This window comes from Syngnathus floridae, chromosome 20, assembly GCF_059516105.1.
Source record: "Syngnathus floridae isolate MCC-2025c chromosome 20, RoL_Sflo_1.0, whole genome shotgun sequence".
Classification (NCBI taxonomy): domain Eukaryota; kingdom Metazoa; phylum Chordata; class Actinopteri; order Syngnathiformes; family Syngnathidae; genus Syngnathus; species Syngnathus floridae.
In genome coordinates this window covers 5,909,395-5,936,493 of record NC_142432.1, presented here as the reverse complement: position 1 = coordinate 5,936,493, position 27,099 = coordinate 5,909,395, and the positions used below count along the sequence as shown (strand labels likewise).

Sequence of the window (27,099 nt, the reverse complement as noted above, 5' to 3'; positions counted from 1 at the left end):
TTAGTTGCATAAAATAACACTGAATGTACATTATCCCTTGGATTTTCAGGCGTAGAGGGTGAAAGTGAGAAGAGCAACCAACTCCCTGCCAGAGGCAACAACGGACAGACTGGACCCTCGTGACCCCCGACCCCACCCCTCCACACACTGAACTATGTTTCTATTGTAAAGACATTTTATATGAAGTGATGTCTACTAAAGTTGCATATTGAACCGGACACGCACTAGAACCTTTACAGGTGAACTTCCCTAGACCTTCTGCAAACCTTTGAATGCACTTGTCTGGGGGAAAACGCACCACGGTGCGATATTCCGAGGAAATTGAAGGGAAAAGTGGGCGAGCATGTCTTCAGAACTAAACCCTGTTGCGCAACTGTGTGTGTGTGTGGGGGGGGGGGGGGGGCTGTGACTTATCACGTAGGGGTGTACTCACTTTTGTGTGTGTGTGTGTGTGTGTGTGTGTGTGTGTGTGTGACTTATCACGTAGGGGTGTACTCACTTTTGCAATATGAAAATTAATGGCTGCGTGTTGACTGATTTTGAAAGGACAGTAAAAATATTGCCAAAAATCTGAGGAGTGTGTTCAGTTTTGTGAGATTGCGTATCCCTAACGACGCTTAAATAGGAGGTGGACACTAGAGGCGCTCTCGAGAACCCCCCACCAGGCACGGTGCTGAGTAGTTTTGAGTTTTGTGTATCTCTCATTTTTGGACCGCCCAGTGAATTCAAAGTTTAACATGCGGACTGGCAATTCTACTGTAAAACAATGTCCGCGTGAGTGTGACAACGCAAACTCTGACCGGGGGTGTGGCAGAAGACTTTGACAAGCCTATTTAAGAGATCTTATCCAACCCCTGGAATGCTGGTGGAGCAGTCCGGATACTCGGCAACAATGAGAAAAGCGCAAAGATGAAGAGCAGCGGCACTGCTGCGGTGGGCTTTTTGGTGGTCATTGTCCTATGGCGTCTGGCCATTGGAGGTAAGGTGGAACGAGACAAACATAGTTTTTTATGATGCACGTATATCTTGTATTTTATGCCAAACGAGAAAAAAAAAAGTTCAACATGGCGTTATAATGTGATAAGTCTCACTCGTGTAATTACCCGTTATAGGGAAATTCATGAAAAATATACGATTCAATGTAGCATTTTTTTTTTGGCTTGTTTTTTGACCTGTTGTCTTAGACCATATGAGGTTTTCATTATCGAGCTGGCCCCGAGCTGGCGAAAGTTTCATACTTTCGCTTTCAAATTGAGTACACAAGTACTTTTACTTGAGGTCACTTCCCTGACGCCCCAAGTATCTAATTCTTAGTAAGTATCTTACGAGTACAAGTGCCTTTGTTTTTCCCTACATAACTTGAGCACTTGTTATTCAACGTGGATTTGATACTTTACGAGCAAAACAATCAATGCCTATTCAGTGGCATTTCATTTAGAATCAGATCTTGAAATGAATGTCAATAACACTGTCACGGTCGGGTGGAGCATGGAGCAGGACGACCAAGTGCAGCTTGGACCAGGGTTTATTGGTGAACTCAAAAAAGGCAAATTGACACGACGTAACCACAATAACATGGATGACTGACCGGGACGTGAAACCAGACGACATCAGGACATGGCGACAGCAAGACCGGACGACAACAGGAACCAAAAAAGACCTCATGACAGGAACACACAGCGTAATCCAACACCGAACAACCACAACCAATGATCCGAAAGGGAGTGAGGGGCAGACAGGACTTATATACACGACAGGTAACGAGAGGCAGGTGGGAATAATCATACTGATCATGGGCACACAGGAGGGGAGGGGCGAGCACACAGACAGAAACCAAGACAACAGACACATAGTGGAGCTGTTGGGGATGAGACGTGACAAACACAAAGCTATTTGAATGTTGCACACGCTGAAAGTACTTAGAGCGACATGGGAGTGTTGGGAGCAAGGCGTTTGAGAACAAGTGGTGGAACAGAAACAGCTGCTGGGGAGGGGGGGGGGACTTACTTGCTTACTGAGCCGTCACTGAGTTCCAGCTCAGGTGCTCGACACGGGCATGTCATCAGAAGGAATTTGGTGTGACATTGCATTGCTGACCTGATTGCGCGGACCTTTTGCAGGCAACCGTGACGTCTGGTGTCGCTGGAAGACGCCCTGCCTTTTGGAGGCCAACTTTCCCATCGGAGATGACGTGGCCATCCACTGGAAGCAGGAGTCACCAAGCAAACTCCAGGTTCATTCCTTCTACGACGAGAAAGACCAGCTGCAGAAGCAGGACCAGCACTTCAGGAGCCGCACGTCGCTGTTCAAGGAGAACATCCCCAAAGGGAACGCTTCTCTGCTGCTCATGAATGTGCTGGTTGCGGATGAAGGCACCTACATGTGCTATGTGGGAACACTCACGGGACACTGGGAGTTCTTCCTCAAGCTCAACGTGGAAGGTGAGTCCACAAGCCACCTGAAGTACATCAGAGGTCGTTCAATGAATGGAATGGAAGCGAGTGGACGTTGTCCTATCATGGTGTCCCTTTGCAGCTGCGGTCACTTCAATCCGCTTCCGTCCCGACGATGAGGATCAGTTGATCTGCAGCTCGGGCGGAATCTTCCCTCGACCCGAACTGCGCTGGTCCACAGAGCCGGCGCTGCCTGACGCCCTCCGCAACAGCAGCCAGGTCCAGCAAGAGACGCAGACGCAGCTTTACAACATCAACGGCTCGCTGGCGTTGGCGGGCGACGCCCACCCCGACCTGAAATATATCTGTGATATCAGCAACACCGTCAGCAGCCAAAGAATCACGTGGAGGAAAACAAGTGAGACACTTTGGGCGTCATGTTGATGTCAAAGTCATGTTGATTCTTTTGGATTTTAATCACCATCACTTTCAATAGTTTATTCCTGTCTAAAACCTTTTTAAAAAACCTGCACTTTTATATTTTACTGTATTTCAATAATCATTTACTAGACTGCAATTAACTGCTTAAGATTTGTTCAAGGTCAATTTGAAAGAAAGGTAATGGCCTTGTTTGGCAGCCTGCTCCGACGTCGCCATCAACTCGCCCACTGGTGAACGCAAGGCGGCGCTAACATCAACATCATGTCCGGTCTGCCTGAACTCATGTGTGTGAGTGTGTGTGTGTCTTTGTGCAGCCAATCGGAGCACCTCGCTGCAGATGTCGTTCTGGTGCCTCGTCGGCCTGGAAGTGGCTTTGATAGTCCTGGCAGCCATGTTGGTTTACCTGAAGATGCGAGGTGAGGCCACGGACACCCTCGAGCATGTGTGGATGCATCTATCTGTGATGCTCACAATGTGTGTGTGTGCGTGTGTGTGTGTGTGTGTGTCTTAGGAAAAGCAACAGAATCTTCATCACGTGACCCTGAGGAGGAGACCGAGCTGAACTCGGTCAAAGGTACAAGAGTAGAGGTTAAAAATACTTACGTATGAGCACTAGGTGGCGCCATTGTGTTGTCCAGCAATGACACCCCTGAAAAGACACGGGAAAAATAAGTTGCTGTTTTCATCTTTATTGTAAAATATGTCTCGTTTTTCCATCAATGACCATCGAATTTAAATTAGTACAAAAAATCAGGGAAGCAATTCAGATGTCAATTAGATACCTATTGGGACTAAATTTAGTTGCATAAAATATTATTGAATGTACATTATCCTTTGGATTTTCAGGCGTCGAGGGTGAAAGTGAGAAGAGCAACCAACTTCCTGCCAGAGGCAACAACGGACAGACTGGACCCTCGTGACCCCCGACCCCACCCCTCTACACACTGAACTATGTTTCTATTGAAAAGACATTTTGGATGAAGTGATGTCTACTAAAGTTGTATATTGAACCAGACACGCACTAGAACACAGGTGTCAAACTCCTGCGGGGACCCGCAACATCATTTTATGTGGCCCGCGAAAACAAGTTGTGCTTCTAATTCGTGTCATTACTAGAATTGCAAATTGTCTTCACTTTTAATATCTTTTTTTTTTAATATTTGACCAGTTTTTACTTGTCTGATTTGAAAACGAGTTGTTTGTCAATTTGTTTTGTAGCTTTTACTGTATATAATATAAGGCGCTCATACATTTATTTGGGTTGACAGTCATAATGGCCCTCCAAAAGAAGCTATGACTACAATGCGGCCCGCGAAAAAAATGAGTTTGACCCCCCTGCACTAGAACCCTGACAGGTGAACTTCCCTAGACCTTCTGCAAACCTTTGTATGCACTTGTGCAATGTTTCGAACCAGCTGGCTGAAGGCCAAACTCACAATTGCTGTTTGATGGCTCAAAATGTCACAACTGTGCCTTTCTGTGACTCTTCCAGTCTCGCCGCAACATGCCGATGACATTGGCCATTTGGTTTGGAATGTCATCAGCAGGTTGCAACACAGAGACTGGAAGAAGTGGACTAACTTCCTTTGGGCGTTGAGCTCCCGAGAGAGAGAGAGAGAGAGAGAGAGAGAGAGAGAGAGAGAGAGAGAGAGAGAGAGAGAGAGAGAGAGAGAGAGAGAGAGAGAGAGAGAGAGAGAAAACGCAATTCAGATGTGGAATGAATGCGAAGAAGAGATAATGCGTAAGTTTACCATGAGCAGTTTATAGTTTTGTGATTGGCAATGCTGCTGTAAAACAAAGTCCGCGTGAGTATGAACGCAAACTGAGGTATTCACGACACGAGACTTTGACCCTCGTATTTTGAGAGCTCTTATCTAGCCATGGGGAATGCTGGTGGACCAGTTCGTGATGATGAAGAGCAGCGGCACTGCTGCGGTGGGCTTTTTGGTGGTCATTGTCCTATGGCGTCTGGTCATTGGAGGTAAAGTGGAACGAGACAAACATACACTTTTTTATGATGTACGTATATCTTGTATTTTACGCCACACCAGAAAAATTCACTCATTCGTTTAATTACCTGTTATAGGGAAATTGATGAAAAATATACGATTCAATGTTGCATTTTTTTTGGCTTGGTTTTTGACCTGTTGTCTCAGACCATGTGAGGTTGTCATTATTGAGCTGGCCTCGAAGCTAATTTCAGTTTCATTTTTACGCTATTTGATTTACTTTCAAAGTTAATAAAACCTGGAAACCTTTTTTTCTCTCATTGTGCCAAGTAAACAAACCGAGTAATACATATTTAATACATACTTTCGCTTTTAAATTGAGTACACAAGTACTTTTACTTGAGGTCACTTCCCTGACGCCCCAAGTATCAAATTCTTAGTAAGTACCTTACGAGTACAATTGCCTTTGTTCTCCCTGCCGTTGCTGTACTATGGTCTCATTTGTAAATGAATGTCAATCATCCTCCAAGGATCTTTTATTACGGCTATACTACCCTGAGAATGCTCGACCTTGGAAGATAAGCAGGGTTAAGGTTAGTCCTTGGATGGTAGACCTCCTGGGAATACCGGGTCCTGTAATCTTGACTAAGATTTACGTTTATGCGCTTGTAAATATGACACATTTGTTGTTATAAGAAACATAACTTGAGCACTTGTTATTCAATGTGGATTTAATACTATACGAGCAAAACAATCAATGCCTATTCAGTGGCATTTCATTTAGAATCAGATATTGAAATGAATGTCAATAACACAAAGCTTCCCTCACGGAGCATCTGCGGGTGAATATCATGTGTGATGAGTCAAACTTACTCAGCTGTCACTGAGTTCCAGCTCAGGTGTTCGACACGGGCATGTCATCAGAAGGAATTTGGTGTGACATTGCATTGCTGACCTGATTGCGCGGACCTTTTGTAGGCAACCTGACGTTAGTCTGGTGTCGCTGGAAGACGCCCTGCCTTTTGGAGGCCAACTTTCCCATCGGAGATGACGTGGCCATCCACTGGAAGCAGGAGTCACCAAGCAAACTCCAGGTTCATTCCTTCTACGACGAGAAAGACCAGCTGCAGAAGCAGGACCAGCACTTCAGGAGCCGCACGTCGCTGTTCAAGGAGAACATCCCCAAAGGGAACGCTTCTCTGCTGCTCATGAATGTGCTGGTTGTGGATGAAGGCACCTACATGTGCTATGTGGGAACACTCACGGGACACTGGGAGTTCTTCCTCAAGCTCAACGTGGAAGGTGAGTCCACAAGCCACCTGAAGTACATCAGAGGTCGTTCAATGAATGGAATGGAAGCGAGTGGACGTTGTCCTATCATGGTGTCCCTTTGCAGCTGCGGTCACTTCAATCCGCTTCCGTCCCGACGATGAGGATCAGTTGATCTGCAGCTCGGGCGGAATCTTCCCTCGACCCGAACTGCGCTGGTCCACAGAGCCGGCGCTGCCTGACGCCCTCCGCAACAGCAGCCAGGTCCAGCAAGAGACGCAGACGCAGCTTTACAACATCAACGGCTCGCTGGCGTTGGCGGGCGACGCCCACCCCGACCTGGAATACATCTGTGATGTCAGCACCAGCAACAGCAGCCGAAGAATCACGTGGAGGAAAAATAGTGAGACACTCACCCGATGGGGGGGCATTTCAATTGCCCACCGCACATGCTGACAAACTTTAAATGCCTCCTTCCAGTTCTGGACATTTCCGTCGCAGAAACGAGCATCGAGTGTGCGCCCGTCTCTCACCCGAGCAGCCTCGAATGGACGTTCAACCGCAGCAACGTCATCGCCAATAGGTCCGCCGGACACAAACTCCATATGGTCAGCGACTGGAAGGAGCACGTGAAGGGCGTGTCCGAGGCGGGCACCCTCAACCTGTCCCACCTGAGCGCTAAGCAGAGCGGCACATACACGTGCACGCTCAGCAACAACACAGAGACGCGCGTTCAAGACATCCTGCTGACCGTGAGGGGGACGGAGGACGGTGAGCTCCTGCCGAGATACTGACACCTTGCAGCACCCACAAAAACATGGTTCCTCTGAGCTTCTGAAAACGGAACCTACCAAAACATCTCACCCGTTCTGTTACAGTGCGCTCCAACGCGGCCGGCATCACGTTGGGCGTCATGTTGATGTCAAAGTCATGTTGATTCTTTTGGATTTTAATCACCATCACTTTCAATAGTTTATTCCTGTCTAAAACCTTTTTAAAAAACCTGCACTTTTATATTTTACTGTATTTCAATAATCATTTACTAGACTGCAATTAACTGCTTAAGATTTGTTAAAGGTCAATTCGAAAGAAAGGTAATGGGCCTTGTTTGGCAGCCTGCTCCGACGTCGCCATCAACTCGCCCACTGGTGAACGCAAGGCAGCGCTAACATCAACATCATGTCCGGTCTGCCTGAACTCGTGTGTGTGTGTGTGTGTGTGTGTGTGTGTGTGTGTGTGTGTGTGTGTGTGTGTGTGTGTGTGTGTGTGTGTGTGTGTGTGTGTGTGTGTGTGTGCGTGCGTGCGTGCGTGCGTGCGTGCGTGCGTGCGTGCGTGCGTGCGTGCGTGCGTGCGTGCGTGTGTGTCTTTGTGCAGCCAATCGGAGCACCTCGCTGCAGACGTCATACTGGTGGATCGTTCACCTGGTAGTGGTGTTGAGAGCCCTGGTACTGGCAGCCATGTTGGTTTACCTGAAGATGCGAGGTGAGGCCACGGCAACCCTCGAGCATGTGTGTGTGTGCATCTATGTGTGATGCTCACGATGTGTGTGTGTCTTAGGAAAAGCAGCAAAATCTTCATCACGTGACCCTGAGGAGGAGACCGAGCTGAACTCAGTCAAAGGTGCCATAGTAGAGGATAGAAATACTCACTTATGAGCACTAAGTGGCGCCATTGTGTTGTCCAGCAATGACAACCCTGAAAAGACACGGGAAAAGTAAGTTGCTGTTTTTAGTATTCCAACTAAACATTTCTGTAAATATATTAAAGTAAAATTTATATCAATTAGGGAAATACAAATAAATATACTTTCCATCGAGTACAAAATCATTTTGATCTATTTTATATGACTATTTCTTTCAATTAGATATCTATTGGGACTAAATTTAGTTGCATAAAATAACACTGAATGTACATTATCCCTTGGATTTTCAGGCGTAGAGGGTGAAAGTGAGAAGAGCAACCAACTCCCTGCCAGAGGCAACAACGGACAGACTGGACCCTCCTGACCCCCGACCCCACCCCTCCACACACTGAACTATGTTTCTATTGTAAAGACATTTTATATGAAGTGATGTCTACTAAAGTTGCATATTGAACCGGACACGCACTAGAACCTTTACAGGTGAACTTCCCTAGACCTTCTGCAAACCTTTGAATGCACTTGTCTGGGGGAAAGCGCGCCATGGCGCGATATTCCGAGGAAATTGAAGGGAAAGGTGGGCGAGCATGTCTTCAGAACTAAACCCTGTTGCGCAACTGTGTGTGTGTGTGTGGGGGGGGGGGGGGGGGGGGGGGGGCTGTGACTTATCACGTAGGGGTGTACTCACTTTTGCAATATGAAAATTAATGGCTGCGTGTTGACTGATTTTGAAAGGACAGTAAAAATATTTCCAAAAATCTGAGGAGTGTGTTCAGTTTTGTGAGATTGTGTATCCCTAACAACGCTTAAATAGGAGGGAGACATTAGGGCAGGTATGGGCAAACTACGGCCCGCGGGCCACATCCGGCCCACGGGACCGTTTAATCCGGCCCGCCAACCCTAAATAAATTGTATTATTAAACTTTTTTTTTTTTTCCGGTAATTTTGCCTGCAATGACTGCGTTTCCCCAGTAGATGGGGAACCACTCGCCTGCGCATTTACTACCGGAAGCCGTGTCAGAAAGCTCGGTGCACACTCACAAGTGCGTGTACGTACTCAGTAGTACGGAAATGGCGCACTCGCGTTCTATTTGTCTCAGGGCCGAATTTAGAGCGTGGGCTGTGACGACAGCATTCTTGTAATTTGCGCGCCGAGCGGATACAGTTTTACGCTAAAACCACCCACAAACCTTCCCCTGGAATCCTTCCATTAAAATGAGTCGCCCAAGGAAAAGCAAGGTGGACACTGAGTGCCGAGTGTTTAAAAAGAGTGGCCAATTTGGCTCGACGTACGCGACGTGACGTTCAGCCACATGAACATCAACATCAACCCGTCACAGATCTAGGTAAACGGACCAACACCTCGGATCTCTCCTACGAATTGCCACAACAAATTTTACTCCAGACTATGACACACTAGCAAAAAAAGGGAGACAAACAACACTGTTCCCACTGAAAATGTAGGGGAGGCTTTTAAGTTTGTTGTAAAAAAAATGCATTTTGAATATGATCTATACAAATAGCAGGGATTGAAACTAGCGACCATTCTCATTTTCAAACAATGCAGGATGCTCAAGGACATTGATGCACCACCTGTTTTTGACTAATCTTAACCTGTAAAGTTCTTAAGGCTTACTTTAAGTAAGCGTTTCGCGTTTCCTCACCTCTGTTACCAGGTGTTTGTGAGTTAAAACTCTGCTCTGATTTTCAGATACCCCTCACCATGTTGCCGTTTTGATTACTTTATTTAGATGTATGCTTTCACCGATTCTTCAAGATGATATATTTGGTCAGAATGTTTGCTGTTTGATGTGATCTCATAAGATAAACATCTTTCATTAATCTGACCTGCAGGCACTGAAGTGATGGAGACTGTTATTCATAATAACAGTGTCGTATTTTATGAGAATCACTGATAGCAGTTTTTTAGGGATTTTTTTTTTAATGCTGTTAATAAATGCATTTGTTTTCCAAAAACTTTTTTTGAATATCCACGCTTTACTACCTACTAAAGGCCAAAACCTTTTATGCAATGACCTTTACAGGTCGTTTATATTACTTCACACAAACACTACATCCATCTGCTCCTGGTTCGGCCCCCCGGTCAAAATTTAGAACCCAATTCGGCCCGCAAGTCAAAAAGTTTGCCCACCCCTGCACTAGGGGGTTCTCGAGAACCCCCCATCAGGCACTGTGCTGAGCAGTTTTGAGTTTTGTGCATCTCTCATTTTTGAACCGCCCACTGACTTCAAAGTTTACCATGCGGATTGGCAATGCTGTTGTAAAACAAAGTCTGCGTGAGTGTGAACGCAAACTGAGGTATTTACGACATGTGAGCGCGGGGGCGGCAGAAGACTGAAATGCTCCCATTTTAAGAGCTCTTATCCAGCCACGGGGAATGCTGGTGGACCAGTCCGGGTACTCGGCAACAATGAGAAAAGCGAAAAGATGAAGAGCAGCGGCACTGCTGTGGTGGGCCTTTTGGTGGTCATTGTCCTATGGCGTCTGGTCATTGGAGGTAAAGTGGAACGAGAAAAACATACACTTTTTTATGATGTACGTATATCTTGTATTTTACGCCACACCAGAAAAATTCACTCATTCCTTTAATTACCTGTTATAGGGAAATTGATGAAAAATATCATACGATTCAATGTTGCATTTTTTTTGGCTTGGTTTTTGACCTGTTGTCTCAGACCATGTGAGGTTGTCATTATTGAGCTGGCCTCGAAGCTAATTTCAGTTTCATTTTTACGCTATTTGATTTACTTTCAAAGTTAATAAAACCTGGAAACCTTTTTTTCTCTCATTGTGCCAAGTAAACAAACCGAGTAATACATATTTAATACATACTTTCGCTTTTAAATTGAGTACACAAGTACTTTTACTTGAGGTCACTTCCCTGACGCCCCAAGTATCAAATTCTTAGTAAGTACCTTACGAGTACAATTGCCTTTGTTCTCCCTGCCGTTGCTGTACTATGGTCTCATTTGTAAATGAATGTCAATCATCTACCAAGGATCTTTTATTACGGCTATACTACCCTGAGAATGCTCGACCTTGGAAGATAAGCAGGGTTAAGGTTAGTCCTTGGATGGTAGACCTCCTGGGAATACCGGGTCCTGTAATCTTGACTAAGATTTACGTTTATGCGCTTGTAAATATGACACATTTGTTGTTATAAGAAACATAACTTGAGCACTTGTTATTCAATGCGGATTTGATACTTTACGAGCAAAACAATCAATGCCTATTCAGTGGCCTTTCATTTAGAATCAGATATTGAAATGAATGTCAATAACACAAAGCTATTTGAATGTTGCTCATGCTGGAAGTACTTAGAGAGCGAGATGGGAGTGTTGGGAGTAAGGCGTTTGAGAACAAGTGGTGGAACGGAAATAGCTGCTGGGGGGTGGAGGGGGGGGGGCTTCCCTCACGGAGCATCTCGGTGAATATTATGTTTGCTTACTTAGCCGTCACTGAGTTCCAGCTCAGGTGCTCGACACGGGCATGTCATCAGAAGGAATTTGGTGTGACATTGCATTGCTGACCTGATTGCGCGGACCTTTTGCAGGCAACCGTGACGTCTGGTGTCGCTGGAAGGCGGCCTGCCTTTTGGAGGCCAACTTTCCCATCGGAGATGACGTGGTCATCCACTGGAAGCGGGAGTCACCAAGCGAACTCCAGGTTCATTCCTTCTACTACGAGAAAGACCAGCTGCAGGGGCAGGACCAGCAATTCAGGGGCCGCACGTCGCTGTTCAAGGAGAACATCCCCAAAGGGAATGCTTCTCTGCTGATCACGGGCGTGCTGGTTGCAGATGAAGGCACCTACATGTGCTATGTGGGAACACTCACGGGACAGTGGAGGTCCTTCATCAAGCTCAGCGTGGAAGGTGAGTCCACAAGCCAGTACATCAGAGGTCGTTCAATGAATGGAATGGAAGCGAGTGGACGTTATCCTATCATGGCGTCCCTTTGCAGCTGCGGTCACTTCAATCCACTTCCGTCTCGACGATGAGGATCAGCTGATCTGTAGCTCGGGCGGAATCGTCCCTCAACCCGAACTGCGCTGGTCCACAGAGCCGGCGCTGCCTGACGCCCTCCGCAACAGCAGCCAGGTCCAGCAAGAGACGCAGACGCAGCTTTACAACATCACTGGCTCGCTGGCGTTGGCGGGCGACGCCCACCCCGACCTGAAATACATCTGTGATATCAGCAACACCGTCAGCAGCCAAAGAATCACGTGGAGGAAAACAAGTGAGACACTTTGGGCGTCATGTTGATGTCAAAGTCATGTTGATTCTTTTGGATTTTAATCACCATCACTTTCAATAGTTTATTCCTGTCTAAAACCTTTTTAAAAAAACCTGCACTTTTATATTTTACTGTATTTCAATAATCATTTACTAGACTGCAATTAACTGCTTAAAATTTGTTAAAGGTCAATTCGAAAGAAAGGTAATGGGCCTTGTTTGGCAGCCTGCTCCGACGTCGCCATCAACTCGCCCATTGGTGAACGCAAGGCGGCGCTAACATCAACATCATGTCCGGTCTGCCTGAACTCATGTGTGTGTGTGTCTTTGTGCAGCCAATCGGAGCACCTCGCTGCAGACGTCATACTGGTGGATCGTCGACCTGGTAGTGGCGTTGATAGTCCTGGTACTGGCGTTGACAGTCCTGGTACTGGCAGCCATGTTGGTTTACCTGAAGATGCGAGGTGAGGCCACGGCAACCCTCGAGCATGTGTGTGTGCATCTATGTGTGATGCTCACAATGTGTGTGTGTGTCTTAGGAAAAGCAGCAAAATCTTCATCACGTGACCCTGAGGAGGAGACCGAGCTGAACTCGGTCAAAGGTACAAGAGTAGAGGATAAAAATACTCACTTATGAGCACTAGGTGGCGCCATTGTGTTGTCCACCAATGACAACCCTTAAAAGACACAGGAAAAATAAGTTGCTGTTTTCATCTTTATTGTAAAATATGTCTCGTTTTTCCATCAATGACCATCGAATTTAAATTAGTACAAAAAAATCAAGGAAGCATTTCAGATGTGTAGGGGAACAAGTAATTCAAATGAGTGCAATATAGTATTCCAATTAAACATTTCTGTAAATATATTAAAGTAAAATTGATATCAATTAAGAAAATACAAATAAATGTACTTGCCATCGAGTACAAAATCATTTTGATCTATTTTACATGACTATTTCTTTCAATTAGATATCTATTGGGACTAAATTTAGTTGCATAAAATAACATTGCATTATCCCTTGGATTTTAAGGCGTAGAGGGTGAAAGTGAGAAGAGCAACCAACTTCCTGCCAGAGGCAACAACGGACAGACTGGACCCTCGTGACCCCCGACCCCACCCCTCCACACACTGAACTATGTTTCTATTGTAAAGACATTTTATATGAAGTGATGTCTACTAAAGTTGCATATTGAACCGGACACGCACTAGAACCTGTACAGGTGAACTTCCCTAGACCTTCTGCAAACCTTGGAATGCACTTGTCTGGGGGAAAGCGCGCCATGGCGCAATATTCCGAGGAAATTGAAGGGAAAGGTGGGCGAGCATGTCTCCAGAACTGAACCCTGTTGCGCAACTGTGTGTGTGGGTGTGTGGGGAGGGGGTGAGGGCTGTTACTTATCACGTAGGGGTGTACTCACTTTTGCAATATGAAAATTAATGGCTGCGTGTTGACTGATTTTGAAAGGACTGTAAAAATATTTGCATAGGTTCTTTGGTAGGGTAGGTCATTTATAGATGCCATTCTCTAATCTTGCCCCCTTTTTCGTCCATAATTGAATTTCACTCTAAGGACTTTGTCGCTGCACATCTTTAAAGATGTTTCAGTGATTTAATCTGCTTCTTGTGTATATAAAATTTGAAGTGTCTTTTGCGCTGCAGCTTTGTGGTTCTGTGTGCAAGCTTGTTACCTCTTGACACCTTATCAGTCTCGTGTGTGTGTGTGTGTACTGCACACTTGCATATAGCTACTTTTCGTGGCAATTGGACTGTTTTCACAACTATCTTAGCAAGTAAATGGATGGCCTCCCCAAATGGACATTTTCACTTTCTTGTAGTTTCTTTAGTTACTTTTCAATCATTTTCTCATTGTTTATCACAAGAATCTTAGAAACTTGAATACAAATCAAAATGTAGGTTTTATTTTACTCAATTGTATGATTTAGAGAATCTATATGTAGTAAAGTGTTGTATTACTACATATGATTTCATCATCATTTAATTTGACTTTCTTTCCAAAACGCTTCTTAATTTCTCAGTTCACACATCTTCTACATGTGTTACTGGTTCTCCAGTTTTTTCTCTAGTTAATTATCAATCCAAAAGCTACGTTTTCTTTTTAGCATTCAACCTGCTCAAAATCACTGTTAGAAAAATTGTATATATATATGTTATCATGCGTTCTCTAATGAGTACTTATTCATAATGTTACTGTTCAGTATGCTTGCTGCTTTGCCTTGCTTATTCTTATCTTGTACAACAGAACAGAAGGATTACGTACGGCTGGGTCAGGGGCGAGATGACGGTTGTGTCAAACAAGATACTGCTGATATCTCAGCGTCCACCAGAACAGATCGTGAAAACAACACGTCAAACGATGCGTCATGAACCTTCTGATCTTCCTTAAAGAACGTCACCTTCTCTTTTTATCTCTCGGAATATTGCTTAAACTGTTTTGCTGATATAGCCATATCTGCACGCAACACTTTGTGCGTTACTTTTTGTTTCTTTTCTTACGAGACGAAGCCACAATCTCTTTTTTTTTTTTGTCTTTGAGGATCCTCAATGCAGGTTTAAATTGACCTTTCAACAGATTACTAGCCTGTTTTATTGCCGTGGATAAACGGTAGAACTGCTATTTAGTCAATTTATCCTACCAGTCACACACTCAATCACACAAACTCCAGCGCTTTTTTTTTTAGGCCTCATAGCTCGGACAAACCAAAGCCGTATCTCATAGCTCGGACAAACCAAAGCCGTATCTCATAGCTCGGACAAACCAAAGCCGTATCTCATAGCTCGGACAAACCAAAGCCGTATCTCATAGCTCGGATAAACCAAAGCCGTATCTCATAGCTCGGACAAACCAAAGCCGTATCTCATAGCTCGGATAAACCAAAGCCGTATCCCATAGCTCGGACAAACCAAAGCCGTATCCCATAGCTCGGACAAACCAAAGCCGTATCTCATAGCTTGGACAAACCAAAGCCGTATCTCTCGTGCACCTGTGGCTTTTTACGCGTTTCACAACAACACAATCACACAACTTCAGGCCTTTAACTTACTTGTCCCCTGGTTCGTTGCACTGCCGGGTCCCGTCAATCCACCTCTGTCAGACAAAGGCAGACCTAAGATGCTGGCCCAGCGAAGAATTCTCTTCCCAGGACTTTCTCCTCCAGGTCCTCCTAGTGGACGCTGGCTTGTCGACAATGCAGCACGGCCTTCTTCGTCAGACAGATAGCGGGTATGAGGGGTCCCGGGTTTCGGCACCAAAATGTTAGAGATTTGCTCACTCCAACTTATTTTGCAAGAACCACACGGGAGACAAGTAAGTCCTTTTAGACACCTGCAGGTGGAGAGTCCATTCGTCGCTGTGCGTGCAGCGATGTTTGAATGGAGGTCTGAAATCTCCCAACTGCAAGGACATATTTTTTAAGAGAAACAGAGTGGGGGGAAGAGCAGGCTGAATAGGAAGCCCTTGTGCTCTTCAAAACATATCGGGATGTTTTACGACCTTGTGGAGGATGGGACAAGGTAGGTTATTTATTACCGGTTGCATTCCAACATAATCATACGATAAGGATAATCTGAAAAACCCTAACAGCCCCCTCCTATTCATCTGTTACCTCTGTAATGTCATCCGCAAACTCAATCTAGACTTCCACTGCTACGCCGATGACACCCAGATCTATATCCGCACCGCACCAACCCAAAACCCTCCCCTCACCCACTTTGAAACCTGCATCTCTACAATAAAAACATGGCTGACCCACAACTTTCTCAAACTTAACAGTGACAAAACAGAGCTCCTCCTCATAGGCACTAAATCCTCCCTTAATAAAACTGGATCCATCACACTCACCATTGACTCCTCAAACATCACTCCCTCCCCTCTGGCACGCAACCCTGGCGTTATTTTTGACCCTACGGTGTCCTTCCACCCTCATGCTAGATCAGTTGTTAAGACCTCCTACTTCCACCTCCGACGCATCGCCAAAATCCGGCACTGCCTCTCTCTCCCTGCCGCTGAATCCCTCATCCACGCCTTCATCTCATCCCGGCTTGACTACTGCAACTCCCTTCTCGCTGGAATCACTGCTCACTCACTCCACAGATTTCAACTAGTCCAAAACTCTGCTGCCCGCCTCCTTACCCACACCCGGTCCTGTGAACACATCACTCCTGTTCTCCACTCTCTTCACTGGCTCCCCATTAAGGAACGTATCATCTTCAAGTTACTCCTCCTCACCTTCAAAGCCCATCACCACCTGGCTCCCACTTACCTATCCGACCTCCTTGTCCCCTACTGCCCCAACCGTTCCCTCCGATCCTCCAATACTTCACGTCTGACAGTCCCAAAATCTAAACTTAAATCCTTCGGTGACGGAGCGTTCTCCTGCCCATCACCCCGACTCTGGAACTCTCTCCCTCAGTCTGTCTGTGACTCACCCACACTCCCCATATTTAAGTCCCGTCTAAAAACGTACCTCTTCTCTCAAGCCTATGACCTCCCCTTCCCATAACTGGTTTCCTCTTCTTAATTATATTCCATTGTCTCTTCCCCGTCCCCCTCCCCTCCTGTATGTCTTTGCCTTGTTCCCTGTAAGCATCTTTGGGTTTTTGAAAAGCGCTATACAAATTTAATGAATTATTAATATTATTATGATTATTATTATTACTAAAGTTGTATATTGAACCGGACACGCACTAGAACACAGGTGTCAAACTCAAGGCCTGGGGGCCATATCTAGCCCGCCACATCATTTTATGTGGCCCGCGAAGACAAATTGTGCTTCAAATTCATGTCATTACTAGAATTGTAAATTGTTTTCACTTTTGATAATATATATTTTTTTAAATATTTGACCAGTTTTTACTTGTCTGATTTGAAAACGAGTTATTTGTCAATTTGTTTTGTAGCTTTTGCTGGATATAATATAAGGTGCTCATACGTTTATTTGGGTTGACAGTCATAATGGCCCTCCGAAAGAAGCTATGACTACAATGCGGCCCGCGAAAAAAATGAGTTTGACCCCCCTGCACTAGAACCTTTACAGGTGAACTTCCCTAGACCTTCTGCAAACCTTTGTATGCACTTGTGCAATGTTTCGGACCAGCTGGCTGAAGGCCAAGCTCACAATTGCTGTATGATGGCTCAAAATGTCACAACTGTGCCTTTCTGTGACTCTTCCAGTCTCGCCGCAATATGCCGATGACATTGGCCATTTGGTTTGGAATGTCACAGAGACTGGAAGAAGTGGACTAACTTCCTTGGTAGCTTTGGGTCAGAAACAAACCTTATGAATTTGGGCGTTGAGCTCCCGAGAGAGAGCGAGAGAGACAAAACGCAATTCAGATGGGGAATGTAGCCCGACTAGAATGTTTTGCAAACGTCGGGGTGTACCGTAATTTCCGATATATAAGCCGCGACTTTTTTCCAAAATTTTGAACCCTGCGGCTTATAGTCAGGTGCGTCTTATATAAGATTTTTTTCGTGATTTTTGTGATGACTTGATCACTTTTACGCTTAACACTATTATATACAGTAAAAGCTACAAAACAAACTGGCAAATAACTCGTTTTCAAATCAGACGAGTAAAAACTGGTCAAATCTTTTTGAAAAAAGATATTATTAAAGGGAAGACAATTTGCAATTCTAGTAATGACACGAATTTGATGCACAATTTGTCTTCGTGGGCCACATATGATGTGGCGGGCCGTATCTGGCCCCCGGGCCTTGAGTTTGACACCTGTGCTCTAAACCCTTTCTCTTACTCTGCCATGTGACTCAGAGATTACACAAAGCAGTGGCGCTGTTTGGACCATCTGCATTGTATTAAAACCCGATCAATCAGCATTTAAATTCATTTCTTCTGACATTTTGCTCACCCAAAACAAGTTATAATGAATGTGAACTTTTAATGCATTTTATTCAGAAGGTTACTTTGAACCCTGAGGCTTAAATGGCGGCGCGGTGTACTTATGGATTCTTATGGCCTCCGGCCTCCAGGGGGCGCTCTAGCAGGAAGCAAGAGCGAGACAGGCGAAGAAGAGATAATGCGCCCAAGAAGACGTGCTAGTTTGTGTTTACAACATTTCGCGCATCACGCAGAACGCGATCAAGACTGACATTACTGAAAGGAAGCTTTTATACACAAACCGTCATTATGGGGGACAAAAGAAATGCATATGATGCCGCTTTTAAGCTAAAGGCAGTCAATGTTGATGACATTGTGTTGCGGCACCCTTTTCTTTATTTCGTGGTCCCGTCTACTCTGGAGCTATACGTGTCGCTCGCTAGTATAATGTAATTTAGCATAATGTAATTTAGCGCTTCGTGCGTGAATAAGATTAGCATGAACAGACCCTCATCATGGAAAATGCTAGAAGAAATGGATAAAAACGACGACGAAAGAGATACTGAGAAAGTGTGTGGCGAAGGATATCTAATGCTATTCCAATCGGAAATTGAGGAGGAAGACTTCGACGGTTTCAGTGCACAGGAGGAAGATGAAGACGATGAAGCTCTTTTTTTTACTTTTATTTTAACCAGCCCTGTTAGTGCTGTGCTACTGTGTTGCTGCTGTGTTACCGCCGCGTCTCAGTGACTTTTACCGGTATGTTTTATTTAATCAAACCCTATTAGTGCTGTGTTACTTCCGTGTTGCTGCGGTATTACTGCCGCGTCACAGGCAATGTTTAGAAAGACATGTTAAAGCATGTTATTCAAACTTCAAAAAGGCTTTCTGTGTACTGTGTACGGCTTATAGTCCGGTGCGGCTTATGTAAGAAAAAAAACTAAAATATCCCCGAATTTTAGCTGGTGCGGTTTATACACCGGAAATTACGGTACTCACTTTTGCAATTTGAAAATTATTGGCTGCGTGTTTACTGATTTTGAAAGGACAGTAAAAATATAGCCAAAAATCTGAGGAGCGTGTTCAGTTTTGTGAGATTGCGCATCCCTAACGACACTTAATTAGGAGGGGGACACCAGGGGGGCTCTCGAGGACCGCCCCACCAGGCACGGTGCTGAGCAGTTTTGAGTTTTGTGTATCTCTCATTTTTGGACCGCCCACTGACTTCAAAGTTTACCATGAGCTGTTTATAGTTTTGTGATTGGCAATGCTGCTGTAAAACAAAGTCCGCTTGAGTGTGAACGCAAACTGAGGTATTCACGACACGAGACTTTGACCCTCGTATTTTGAGAGCTCTTATTTGGCCATGGGGAATGCTGGTGGACCAGTTCGTGATGATGAAGAGCAGCGGCACTGTTGCGGTGAGCTTTTTGGTGGTCACTGTCCTATGGCGTCTGGTCATTGGAGGTAAAGTGGAACGAGACAAACATATACTTTTTTATGATGTACGTATAGCTTGTATTTTATGCCACACCAGAAAAAAAGTTCAACATGGCGTTATAATGTGGTAAGTCTCACTCGTTTAATTACCCGTTATAGGGAAATTGAGGAAATTCATGATAAGAAAAATATCATACGATTCAATGTAGCATTTTTTTATGGCTTGGTTTTTGACCTGTTGTCTCAGACCATATGAGGTTGTCATTATCGAGCTGACCTCAAAGCTATTTTCAGTTACATTTTTACGCTATTTGATTTACTTTCAAAGTTAATAAAACCTGGAAACCTTTTTTTCTCTCATTGTGCCAAGTAAACAAACCGAGTAATACATATTTAATACATACTTTCGCTTTTAAATTGAGTACACAAGTACTTTTACTTGAGGTCACTTCCCTGACGCCCCAAGTATCAAATTCTTAGTAAGTACCTTACGAGTACAATTGCCTTTGTTCTCCCTGCCGTTGCTGTACTATGGTCTCATTTGTAAATGAATGTCAATCATCTACCAAGGATCTTTTATTACGGCTATACTACCCTGAGAATGCTCGACCTTGGAAGATAAGCAGGGTTAAGGTTAGTCCTTGGATGGTAGACCTCCTGGGAATACCGGGTCCTGTAATCTTGACTAAGATTTACGTTTATGCGCTTGTAAATATGACACATTTGTTGTTATAAGAAACATAACTTGAGCACTTGTTATTCAATGCGGATTTGATACTTTACGAGCAAAACAATCAATACCTATTCAGTGGCCTTTCATTTAGAATCAGATATTGAAATGAATGTCAGTAACACAAAGCTATTTGAATGTTGCTCATGCTGGAAGTACTTAGAGAGCGACATGGGAGTGTTGGGAGTAAGGCGTTTGAGAACAAGTGGTGGAACGGAAACAGCTGCTGGGGGGTGGAGGGGGGGGCTTCCCTCACGGAGCATCTCGGTGAATATTTTGTTTGCTTACTTAGCCGTCACTGAGTTCCAGCTCAGGTGCTCGACACGGGCATGTCATCAGAAGGAATTTGGTGTGACATTGCATTGCTGACCTGATTGCGAGGACCTTTTGCAGGCAACCGTGACGTCTGGTGTCGCTGGAAGACGCCCTGCCTTTTGGAGGCCAACTTTCCCATCAGACATGATGATGTGGTAATCTACTGGGAGCGATGGTTACCAAGCAAACTCCAGGTTCATTCCTTCTACTACGAGAAAGACCAGCTGCAGGAGCAGGACCAGCACTTCAGGAGCCGCACGTCGCTGTTCAAGGAGAACATCCCCAAAGGGAACGCTTCTCTGCTGATCACGGACGTGCTGGTTGCAGATGAAGGCACCTACATGTGCTATGTGGGAACACTCACAGGACAGTGGAGGTCCTTCATCAAGCTCAACGTGGAAGGTGAGTCCACAAGCCAGTACATCAGAGGTCGTTCAGTGAATGGAATGGAAGCGAGTGGACGTTATCCTATCATGGCGTCCCTTTGCAGCTGCGGTCACTTCAATCCACTTCCGTCTCGACGATGAGGATCAGCTGATCTGTAGCTCGGGCGGAATCGTCCCTCAACCCGAACTGCGCTGGTCCACAGAGCCGGCGCTGCCTGACGCCCTCCGCAACAGCAGCCAGGTCCAGCAAGACACGCAGACGCAGCTTTACAACATCACTGGCTCGCTGGCGTTGGCGGGCGACGCCCACCCCGACCTGAAATACATCTGTGATATCAGCAACACCGTCAGCAGCCAAAGAATCACGTGGAGGAAAACAAGTGAGCCACTTTGGGCGTCATGTTGATGTCAAAGTCACTTTCAATAGTTTATTCCTGTCTAAAACCTTTTTTAAAAAACCTGCACCTTTATATAAAAAAAAATACAAACAGGACGTTTTTTTATTCAATGATCCCACTCTCATATATAGGACATTTAAAATGTCTTTTATTGTAGTATACTAATATACTTGACAGATTTTTGTTGGTGGTGTGCCTCAAGCTTTTCTCCAATGAAAAAGTATGCGGTGGATAAAAACATGGCGCTGACTGGTACAAAGTCTGTTACACATCACAGATAAAATGTGACGTTGAAAGCGCTTCAAAGAAATGAAAGCCTGGACTGTATTTCAATAATCATTTACTAGACTGCAATTAACTGCTTAAGATTTGTTCAAGGTCTATTTGAAAGAAAGGTAATGGCCTTGTTTGGCAGCCTGCTCCGACGTCGCCATCAACTCGCCCACTGGTGAACGCAAGGCGGCGCTAACATCAACATCATGTCGGGTCTGCCTGAACTCATGTGTGTGAGTGTGTGTGTGTGTCTTTGTGCAGCCAATCGGAGCACCTCGCTGCAGACGTCGTTCTGGTGCCTCGTCGGCCTGGTAGTGGCGTTGACAGTCGTGGTAGCCATGTTGGTTTACCTGAAGATGCGAGGTGAGGCCACGGCAACCCTCGAGCATGTGCGTGTGCATCTATGTGTGATGCTCACAATGTGTGTGTGTGTCTTAGGAAAAGCCGCAAAATCTTCATCACGTGACCCTGAGGAGGAGACCGAGCTGAGCTCGGTCCAAGGTACAAGAGTAGAGGATAAAAATACTCACTTATGAGCACTAGGTAGCGCTATTGCGTTGTCCAGCAATGACAACCCTGAAAAGACACGGGAAAAATAAGTTGCTGTTTTCATCTTTATTGTAAAATATGTCTGGTTTTTCCATCAATGACCATCGAATTTAAATTAGTACAAAAAATCAGGGAAGCAATTCAGATGTCAATTAGATACCTATTGGGACTAAATTTAGTTGCATAAAATATTATTGAATGTACATTATCCTTTGGATTTTCAGGCGTCGAGGGTGAAAGTGAGAAGAGCAACCAACTTCCTGCCAGAGGCAGCAACGGACAGACTGGACCCTCGTGACCCCCGACCCCACCCCTCTACACACTGAACTATGTTTCTATTGAAAAGACATTTTGGATGAAGTGATGTCTACTAAAGTTGTATATTGAACCAGACACGCACTAGAACACAGGTGTCAAACTCCTGCGGGGACCCGCAACATCATTTTATGTGGCCCGCGAAAACAAGTTGTGCTTCTAATTCGTGTCATTACTAGAATTGCAAATTGTCTTCACTTTTAATATCTTTTTTTATTAATATTTGACCAGTTTTTACTTGTCTGATTTGAAAACGAGTTATTTGTCAATTTGTTTTGTAGCTTTTACTGTATATAATATGAGGTGCTCATACATTTATATGGGTTGACAGTCATAATGGCCCTCCGAAAGAAGCTATGACTACAATGCGGCCCGCGAAAAAAATGAGTTTGACCCCCCTGCACTAGAACCCTGACAGGTGAACTTCCCTAGACCTTCTGCAAACCTTTGTATGCACTTGTGCAATGTTTCGAACCAGCTGGCTGAAGGCCAAACTCACAATTGCTGTATGAGGGCTCAAAATGTCACAACTGTGCCTTTCTGTGACTCTTCCAGTCTCGCCGCAACATGCCGGTGACATTGGACATTTGGTTTGGAATGTCACAGAGACTGGAAGAAGTGGACTAACTTCCTTGGTAGCTTTGGGTCAGAAACAAACCTTATGAATTTGGGTGTTGAGCTCCCGAGAGAGAGAGAGAGAGAGAGAGAGAGAGAGAGAGAGAGAGAGAGAGAGAGAGAGAGAGAGAAAACGCAATCCAGATGTGGAATGTAGCCCGACTAGAATGATTTGCCAGCGTCCCGCCTGCAAATTCCCAAAGCGTGATCACGTTCAGAGCGTCAACATGGACGTTCAGCAACAGATTCTTCAACTCTTGACCGCTGACGCTTTTGCAATTTGACTTATTTTGAAAGGACAGTAAAAATATTGCCAAAAATCTGAGGAGTGTGTTCAGTTTTGTGAGATTGCGTATCCCTAACGACGCTTAATTAGGAAGGAGACACCAGGAGGGCTCTCGAGGACCGCCCCGCCAGGCACGGTGCTGAGCAGTTTTGAGTTTTATGTATCTCTCATTTTTGGACCGCTCAGTGGCTTCAAAGTTTAACATGCGGACTGGCAATTCTACTGTAAAACTATGTCCGCGTGAGTGTGACAACGCAAACTCTGAGTTATTCATGTCATGTGAGCGGGGGTGTGGCAGAAGACTTTTTTAGAGCTCTTATCCAGCCACGGGAATGCTGGTGGACCAGTCCGGGTACTCGGCAACAATGAGAAAAGCGCGATGAAGAGCAGCGGCACTGCTGCGGTGGGCTTTTTGGTGGTCACTGTCCTATGGCGTCTGGTCATTGGAGGTAAGGTGGGACGAGACAAATATATACTTTTTTGATGATGTACGAATATCCCGTATTTTATGCCACACCAGAAAAAGAAGTTCAATATGAGGTTATAATGTGATAAGTCTCACTCGTTTAATTAATAGGGAAACCGATGAAATTCATGATAAGAAAAATATCATACGATTCAATGTAGCATTTTTTTTATGGCTTGGTTTTTGACCTGTTGTCTCATCAGACCATATGAGGTAGTCATTATCACGCTGGCCTTGAAGCTATTTTCAGTTTCATTTTTACGCTATTTGATTAACTTTAAAAGTTAATAAAACCTGGAAACCTTTTTTTCTCTCATTGTGCCGTGCTTGAGCACTTGTTATTCAATGTGGATTTGATACTTTACGAGCAAAACAATCAATGCCTATTAGTGGCATTTTATTTAGAATCAGATATTGAAATGAATGTCAATAACACAAAACTATTTGAATGTTGCTCATGCTCGAAGTACTTAGAGAGCGACATGTGAGTGTTGGGAGTAAGGCGTTTGAGAACAAGTGGTGGGACGGAAACAGCTGTTGCGGGGTGTGGGGGGCTTCCCTCACGGAGCATCTGCGCGTGAGTATCATATGTGATGAGTAAAACTTACTCAGCTGACACTGAGTTCCAGCTCAGGTGCTCGAAACGGGTATGTTATTCGAAGAAATTTGATCTCTCAATGGTGTGACATTGCATTGCTGACCTGATTGCGTTTTGCAGGCAACCGTGACGTCTGGTGTCGCTGGAAGACGCCCTGCCTTTTGAAGGCCAACTTTCCCATCGGAGATGACGTGGTCATCCACTGGGAGCGGGAGTCACCAAGCAAACTCAAGGTTCATTCCTTCTACTACGAGCAAGACCAGCCGCAGGGGCAGGACCAGCACTTCAGGGGCCGCACGTCGCTGTTCAAGGAGAACATCCCCAAAGGGAACGCTTCTCTGCTGCTCACCAATGTGCTGGTTGCAGATGAAGGCACCTACATGTGCTATGTGGGAACACTCACGGGACAGTGGAGGTCCTTCATCAAGCTCAACGTGGAAGGTGAGTCCACAAGCCAGTACATCAGAGGTCGTTCAATGAATGGAATGCAAGCGAGTAGACGTTGTCCTATCATGGCGTTCCTTTGCAGCTGCGGTCACTTCAATCCGCTTCCGTCCCGACGATGAGGATCAGCTGATCTGCAGCTCGGGCGGAATCTTCCCTCGACCCGAACTGCGCTGGTCCACAGAGCCGGCGCTGCCTGACGCCCTCCGCAACAGCAGCCAGGTCCAGCAAGAGACGCAGACGCAGCTTTACAACATCGACGGCTCGCTGGTGTTGGCTGGCGACGCCCACCCCGACCTGGAATACATCTGTGATGTCAGCACCACCAACAGCAGCCGAAGAATCACGTGGAGGAAAACAAGTGAGACGCTCACCCGGTGGGGGGGGGGGCATTTCAATTGCCCACCGCACATGCTGAGAAACTTTAAATGCCTCCTTCCAGTTCTGGACATTTCCGTCGCAGAAACGAGCATCGAGTGTGCGCCCGTCTCTCACCCGAGCAGCCTCGAATGGACGTTCAACCGCAGCAACGTCATCGCCAATAGGTCCGCCGGACACAAACTCCATATGGTCAGCGACTGGAAGGAGCACGTGAAGGGCGTGTCCGAGGCGGGCGCCCTCAACCTGTACCACCTGAGCGCTCAGGAGAGCGGCACATACACGTGTACGCTCAGCAACAACACACAGACGCGCGTTCAAGACATCCTGCTGACCGTGACGGGGACGGAGGACGGTGAGTTCCTGCCGAGATACCTTGCAGCATCCACAAAAACATGGTTCCTCTGAGCTTCTGAAAACGGAACCTACCAAAACATCTCACCTGTTCTGTTACAGTGCACCCCAACGCGGCCGGCATCACGTTGGGCGTGCTTGGAGCGATCTTATCCGTGGCTGCAGTGGGCGCTATCTACTTGTTCACCAGGCGAAGACCAAACAGATCGTGGTGCTGCAACCAAGATGGAGCTCCTGTGACATCGTCACCGAATGAAGTCGTGAAATTAAGAGAACAGCGATGAAATCTTAGATGTCAGTGCGATTGAACGTTCACAAAGTTTTTGACTTTTCGGAATATTTCACTGTCTGTCATGATGAAGGCGGCAAGAGTAGATGAATGAAGAACAAAGAAAAGGGACCTTCTCTGAGAGTAAAGGCTAGTCATCCAACGGAACCTTTGGCCCAAGAGCTGGAAAAAGAACAAATGACGAGGATGAGACTTTTGACGACAAGCAAGCTACATTCTGGACTGGTCGCCAAACCGGCACTCGTACATGTGAGCAGTTTCTGCTCACACGTGAGCTGGAAGCAAGCCCCAATGACTTTTGGAGGTGAGCTGAAGCAGTTTCCCAACCACTGAGCATGTGTGGCTAATTGAAGTGACGCTCTGACGGCCGTGGTGCGTTTAGGGACTGATGGGAATAAGAGCATGCTTGACTGTGATAGCCACTCAGCTGCTGCCACAACAGTAGTGCATCTTTAAAAGTGACTTTGTTCTTATTGTCGCAATATTTATAGAGCTAGTCTAAAACATAAAGCAAAGTCATGTCTATTCTTTTGGATTTTAATCACCATCACTTTCAATAGTTTATTTCTGTCTAAAACCTTTTCAAAAAACAACAACACACTTTTATACAAAAAAGTACAAATTAAAACACCTAGAATGTTTTTTTTTAATTCAATGATGCCACTCTCCATTGATATATAGGAATAGGGTTTTATATAGCACATTTAAAATGTCTTATTGTAATATAACTCATTTTATAATTGAAGCTGGGGTAATGACAGATTTTTGTTGGTGGTGTGCCTCAAGCTTTTCTCCAATGAAAAAGTATGCGGTGGATAAAAACATGTTGCGAAACACTCAGCTGGAGCAAGGTGCTGACTGGTACGAAGTCTGTTATACGTCACAGATAAAATGTGACGTTAAAGCCCTGCTGACTCATTTGTTGCCTTCAAAGAAATGAAAGCCTGGACTTTATAATAAACTTTATAATAATCATTTACTGGAAAGCAATTAACTACTTAAGATTTGTTAAAGGTAAATTTGAAAGAAAGATAATGGCCTTGTTTGGCAGCCTGCTGACAGGTAATATTACATTTACATTTGTAAAAATTCTGATTATTGTACTGAAATAAACTGAAGTACTGGAAAATCCAATAAAAAATGAGAATGAAGCGGGGGGGGGGGGGGTGAAGAGATATTAAGTGTGAAGGCATATTTGTAACTGAAGAATAGTCATGACGCCAGTTGTCTGAGTGCAACCAATATTAAAGTTGACTAGCTAACATTTAAGTCAACAAATAAACAAATTGAGATCGGATAGTTTAGGGCTTGAATTTGCTTCCACAAAACAAGTACACCCTTACTTGCCATGCTGCGCAAAGTTCGCTCGTCTTGTGCTATCAACATAATTGTTCCTCTTATCTTTAAGTCCAAGTAGGAGTCGAGTTGGGAGCTAAATAAAAAAAAGACTTGTCCAAACAAG

The 27,099-nt window shown here is 45.1% G+C and overlaps 1 protein-coding gene across 1 annotated transcript; it reads left to right on the top strand.

The window, feature by feature from the left end:
- Window positions 1-4,552: 4,552 nt before the first annotated feature.
- LOC148380958 (uncharacterized) lies at window positions 4,553-27,098 on the top strand. Its single transcript, XM_088364158.1, has 11 exons — window positions 4,553-4,815; window positions 5,762-6,085; window positions 11,675-11,950; window positions 20,365-20,688; window positions 20,777-21,052; window positions 21,605-21,862; window positions 23,393-23,557; window positions 24,293-24,613; window positions 24,702-24,977; window positions 25,059-25,349; window positions 25,451-27,098. The coding sequence occupies exons 1-11, from the start codon at window positions 4,722-4,724 to the stop codon at window positions 25,630-25,632; spliced, it is 2,787 nt and encodes a 928-aa protein (XP_088220284.1). The 5' UTR covers window positions 4,553-4,721; the 3' UTR covers window positions 25,633-27,098.
- Window position 27,099: the final 1 nt, after the last annotated feature.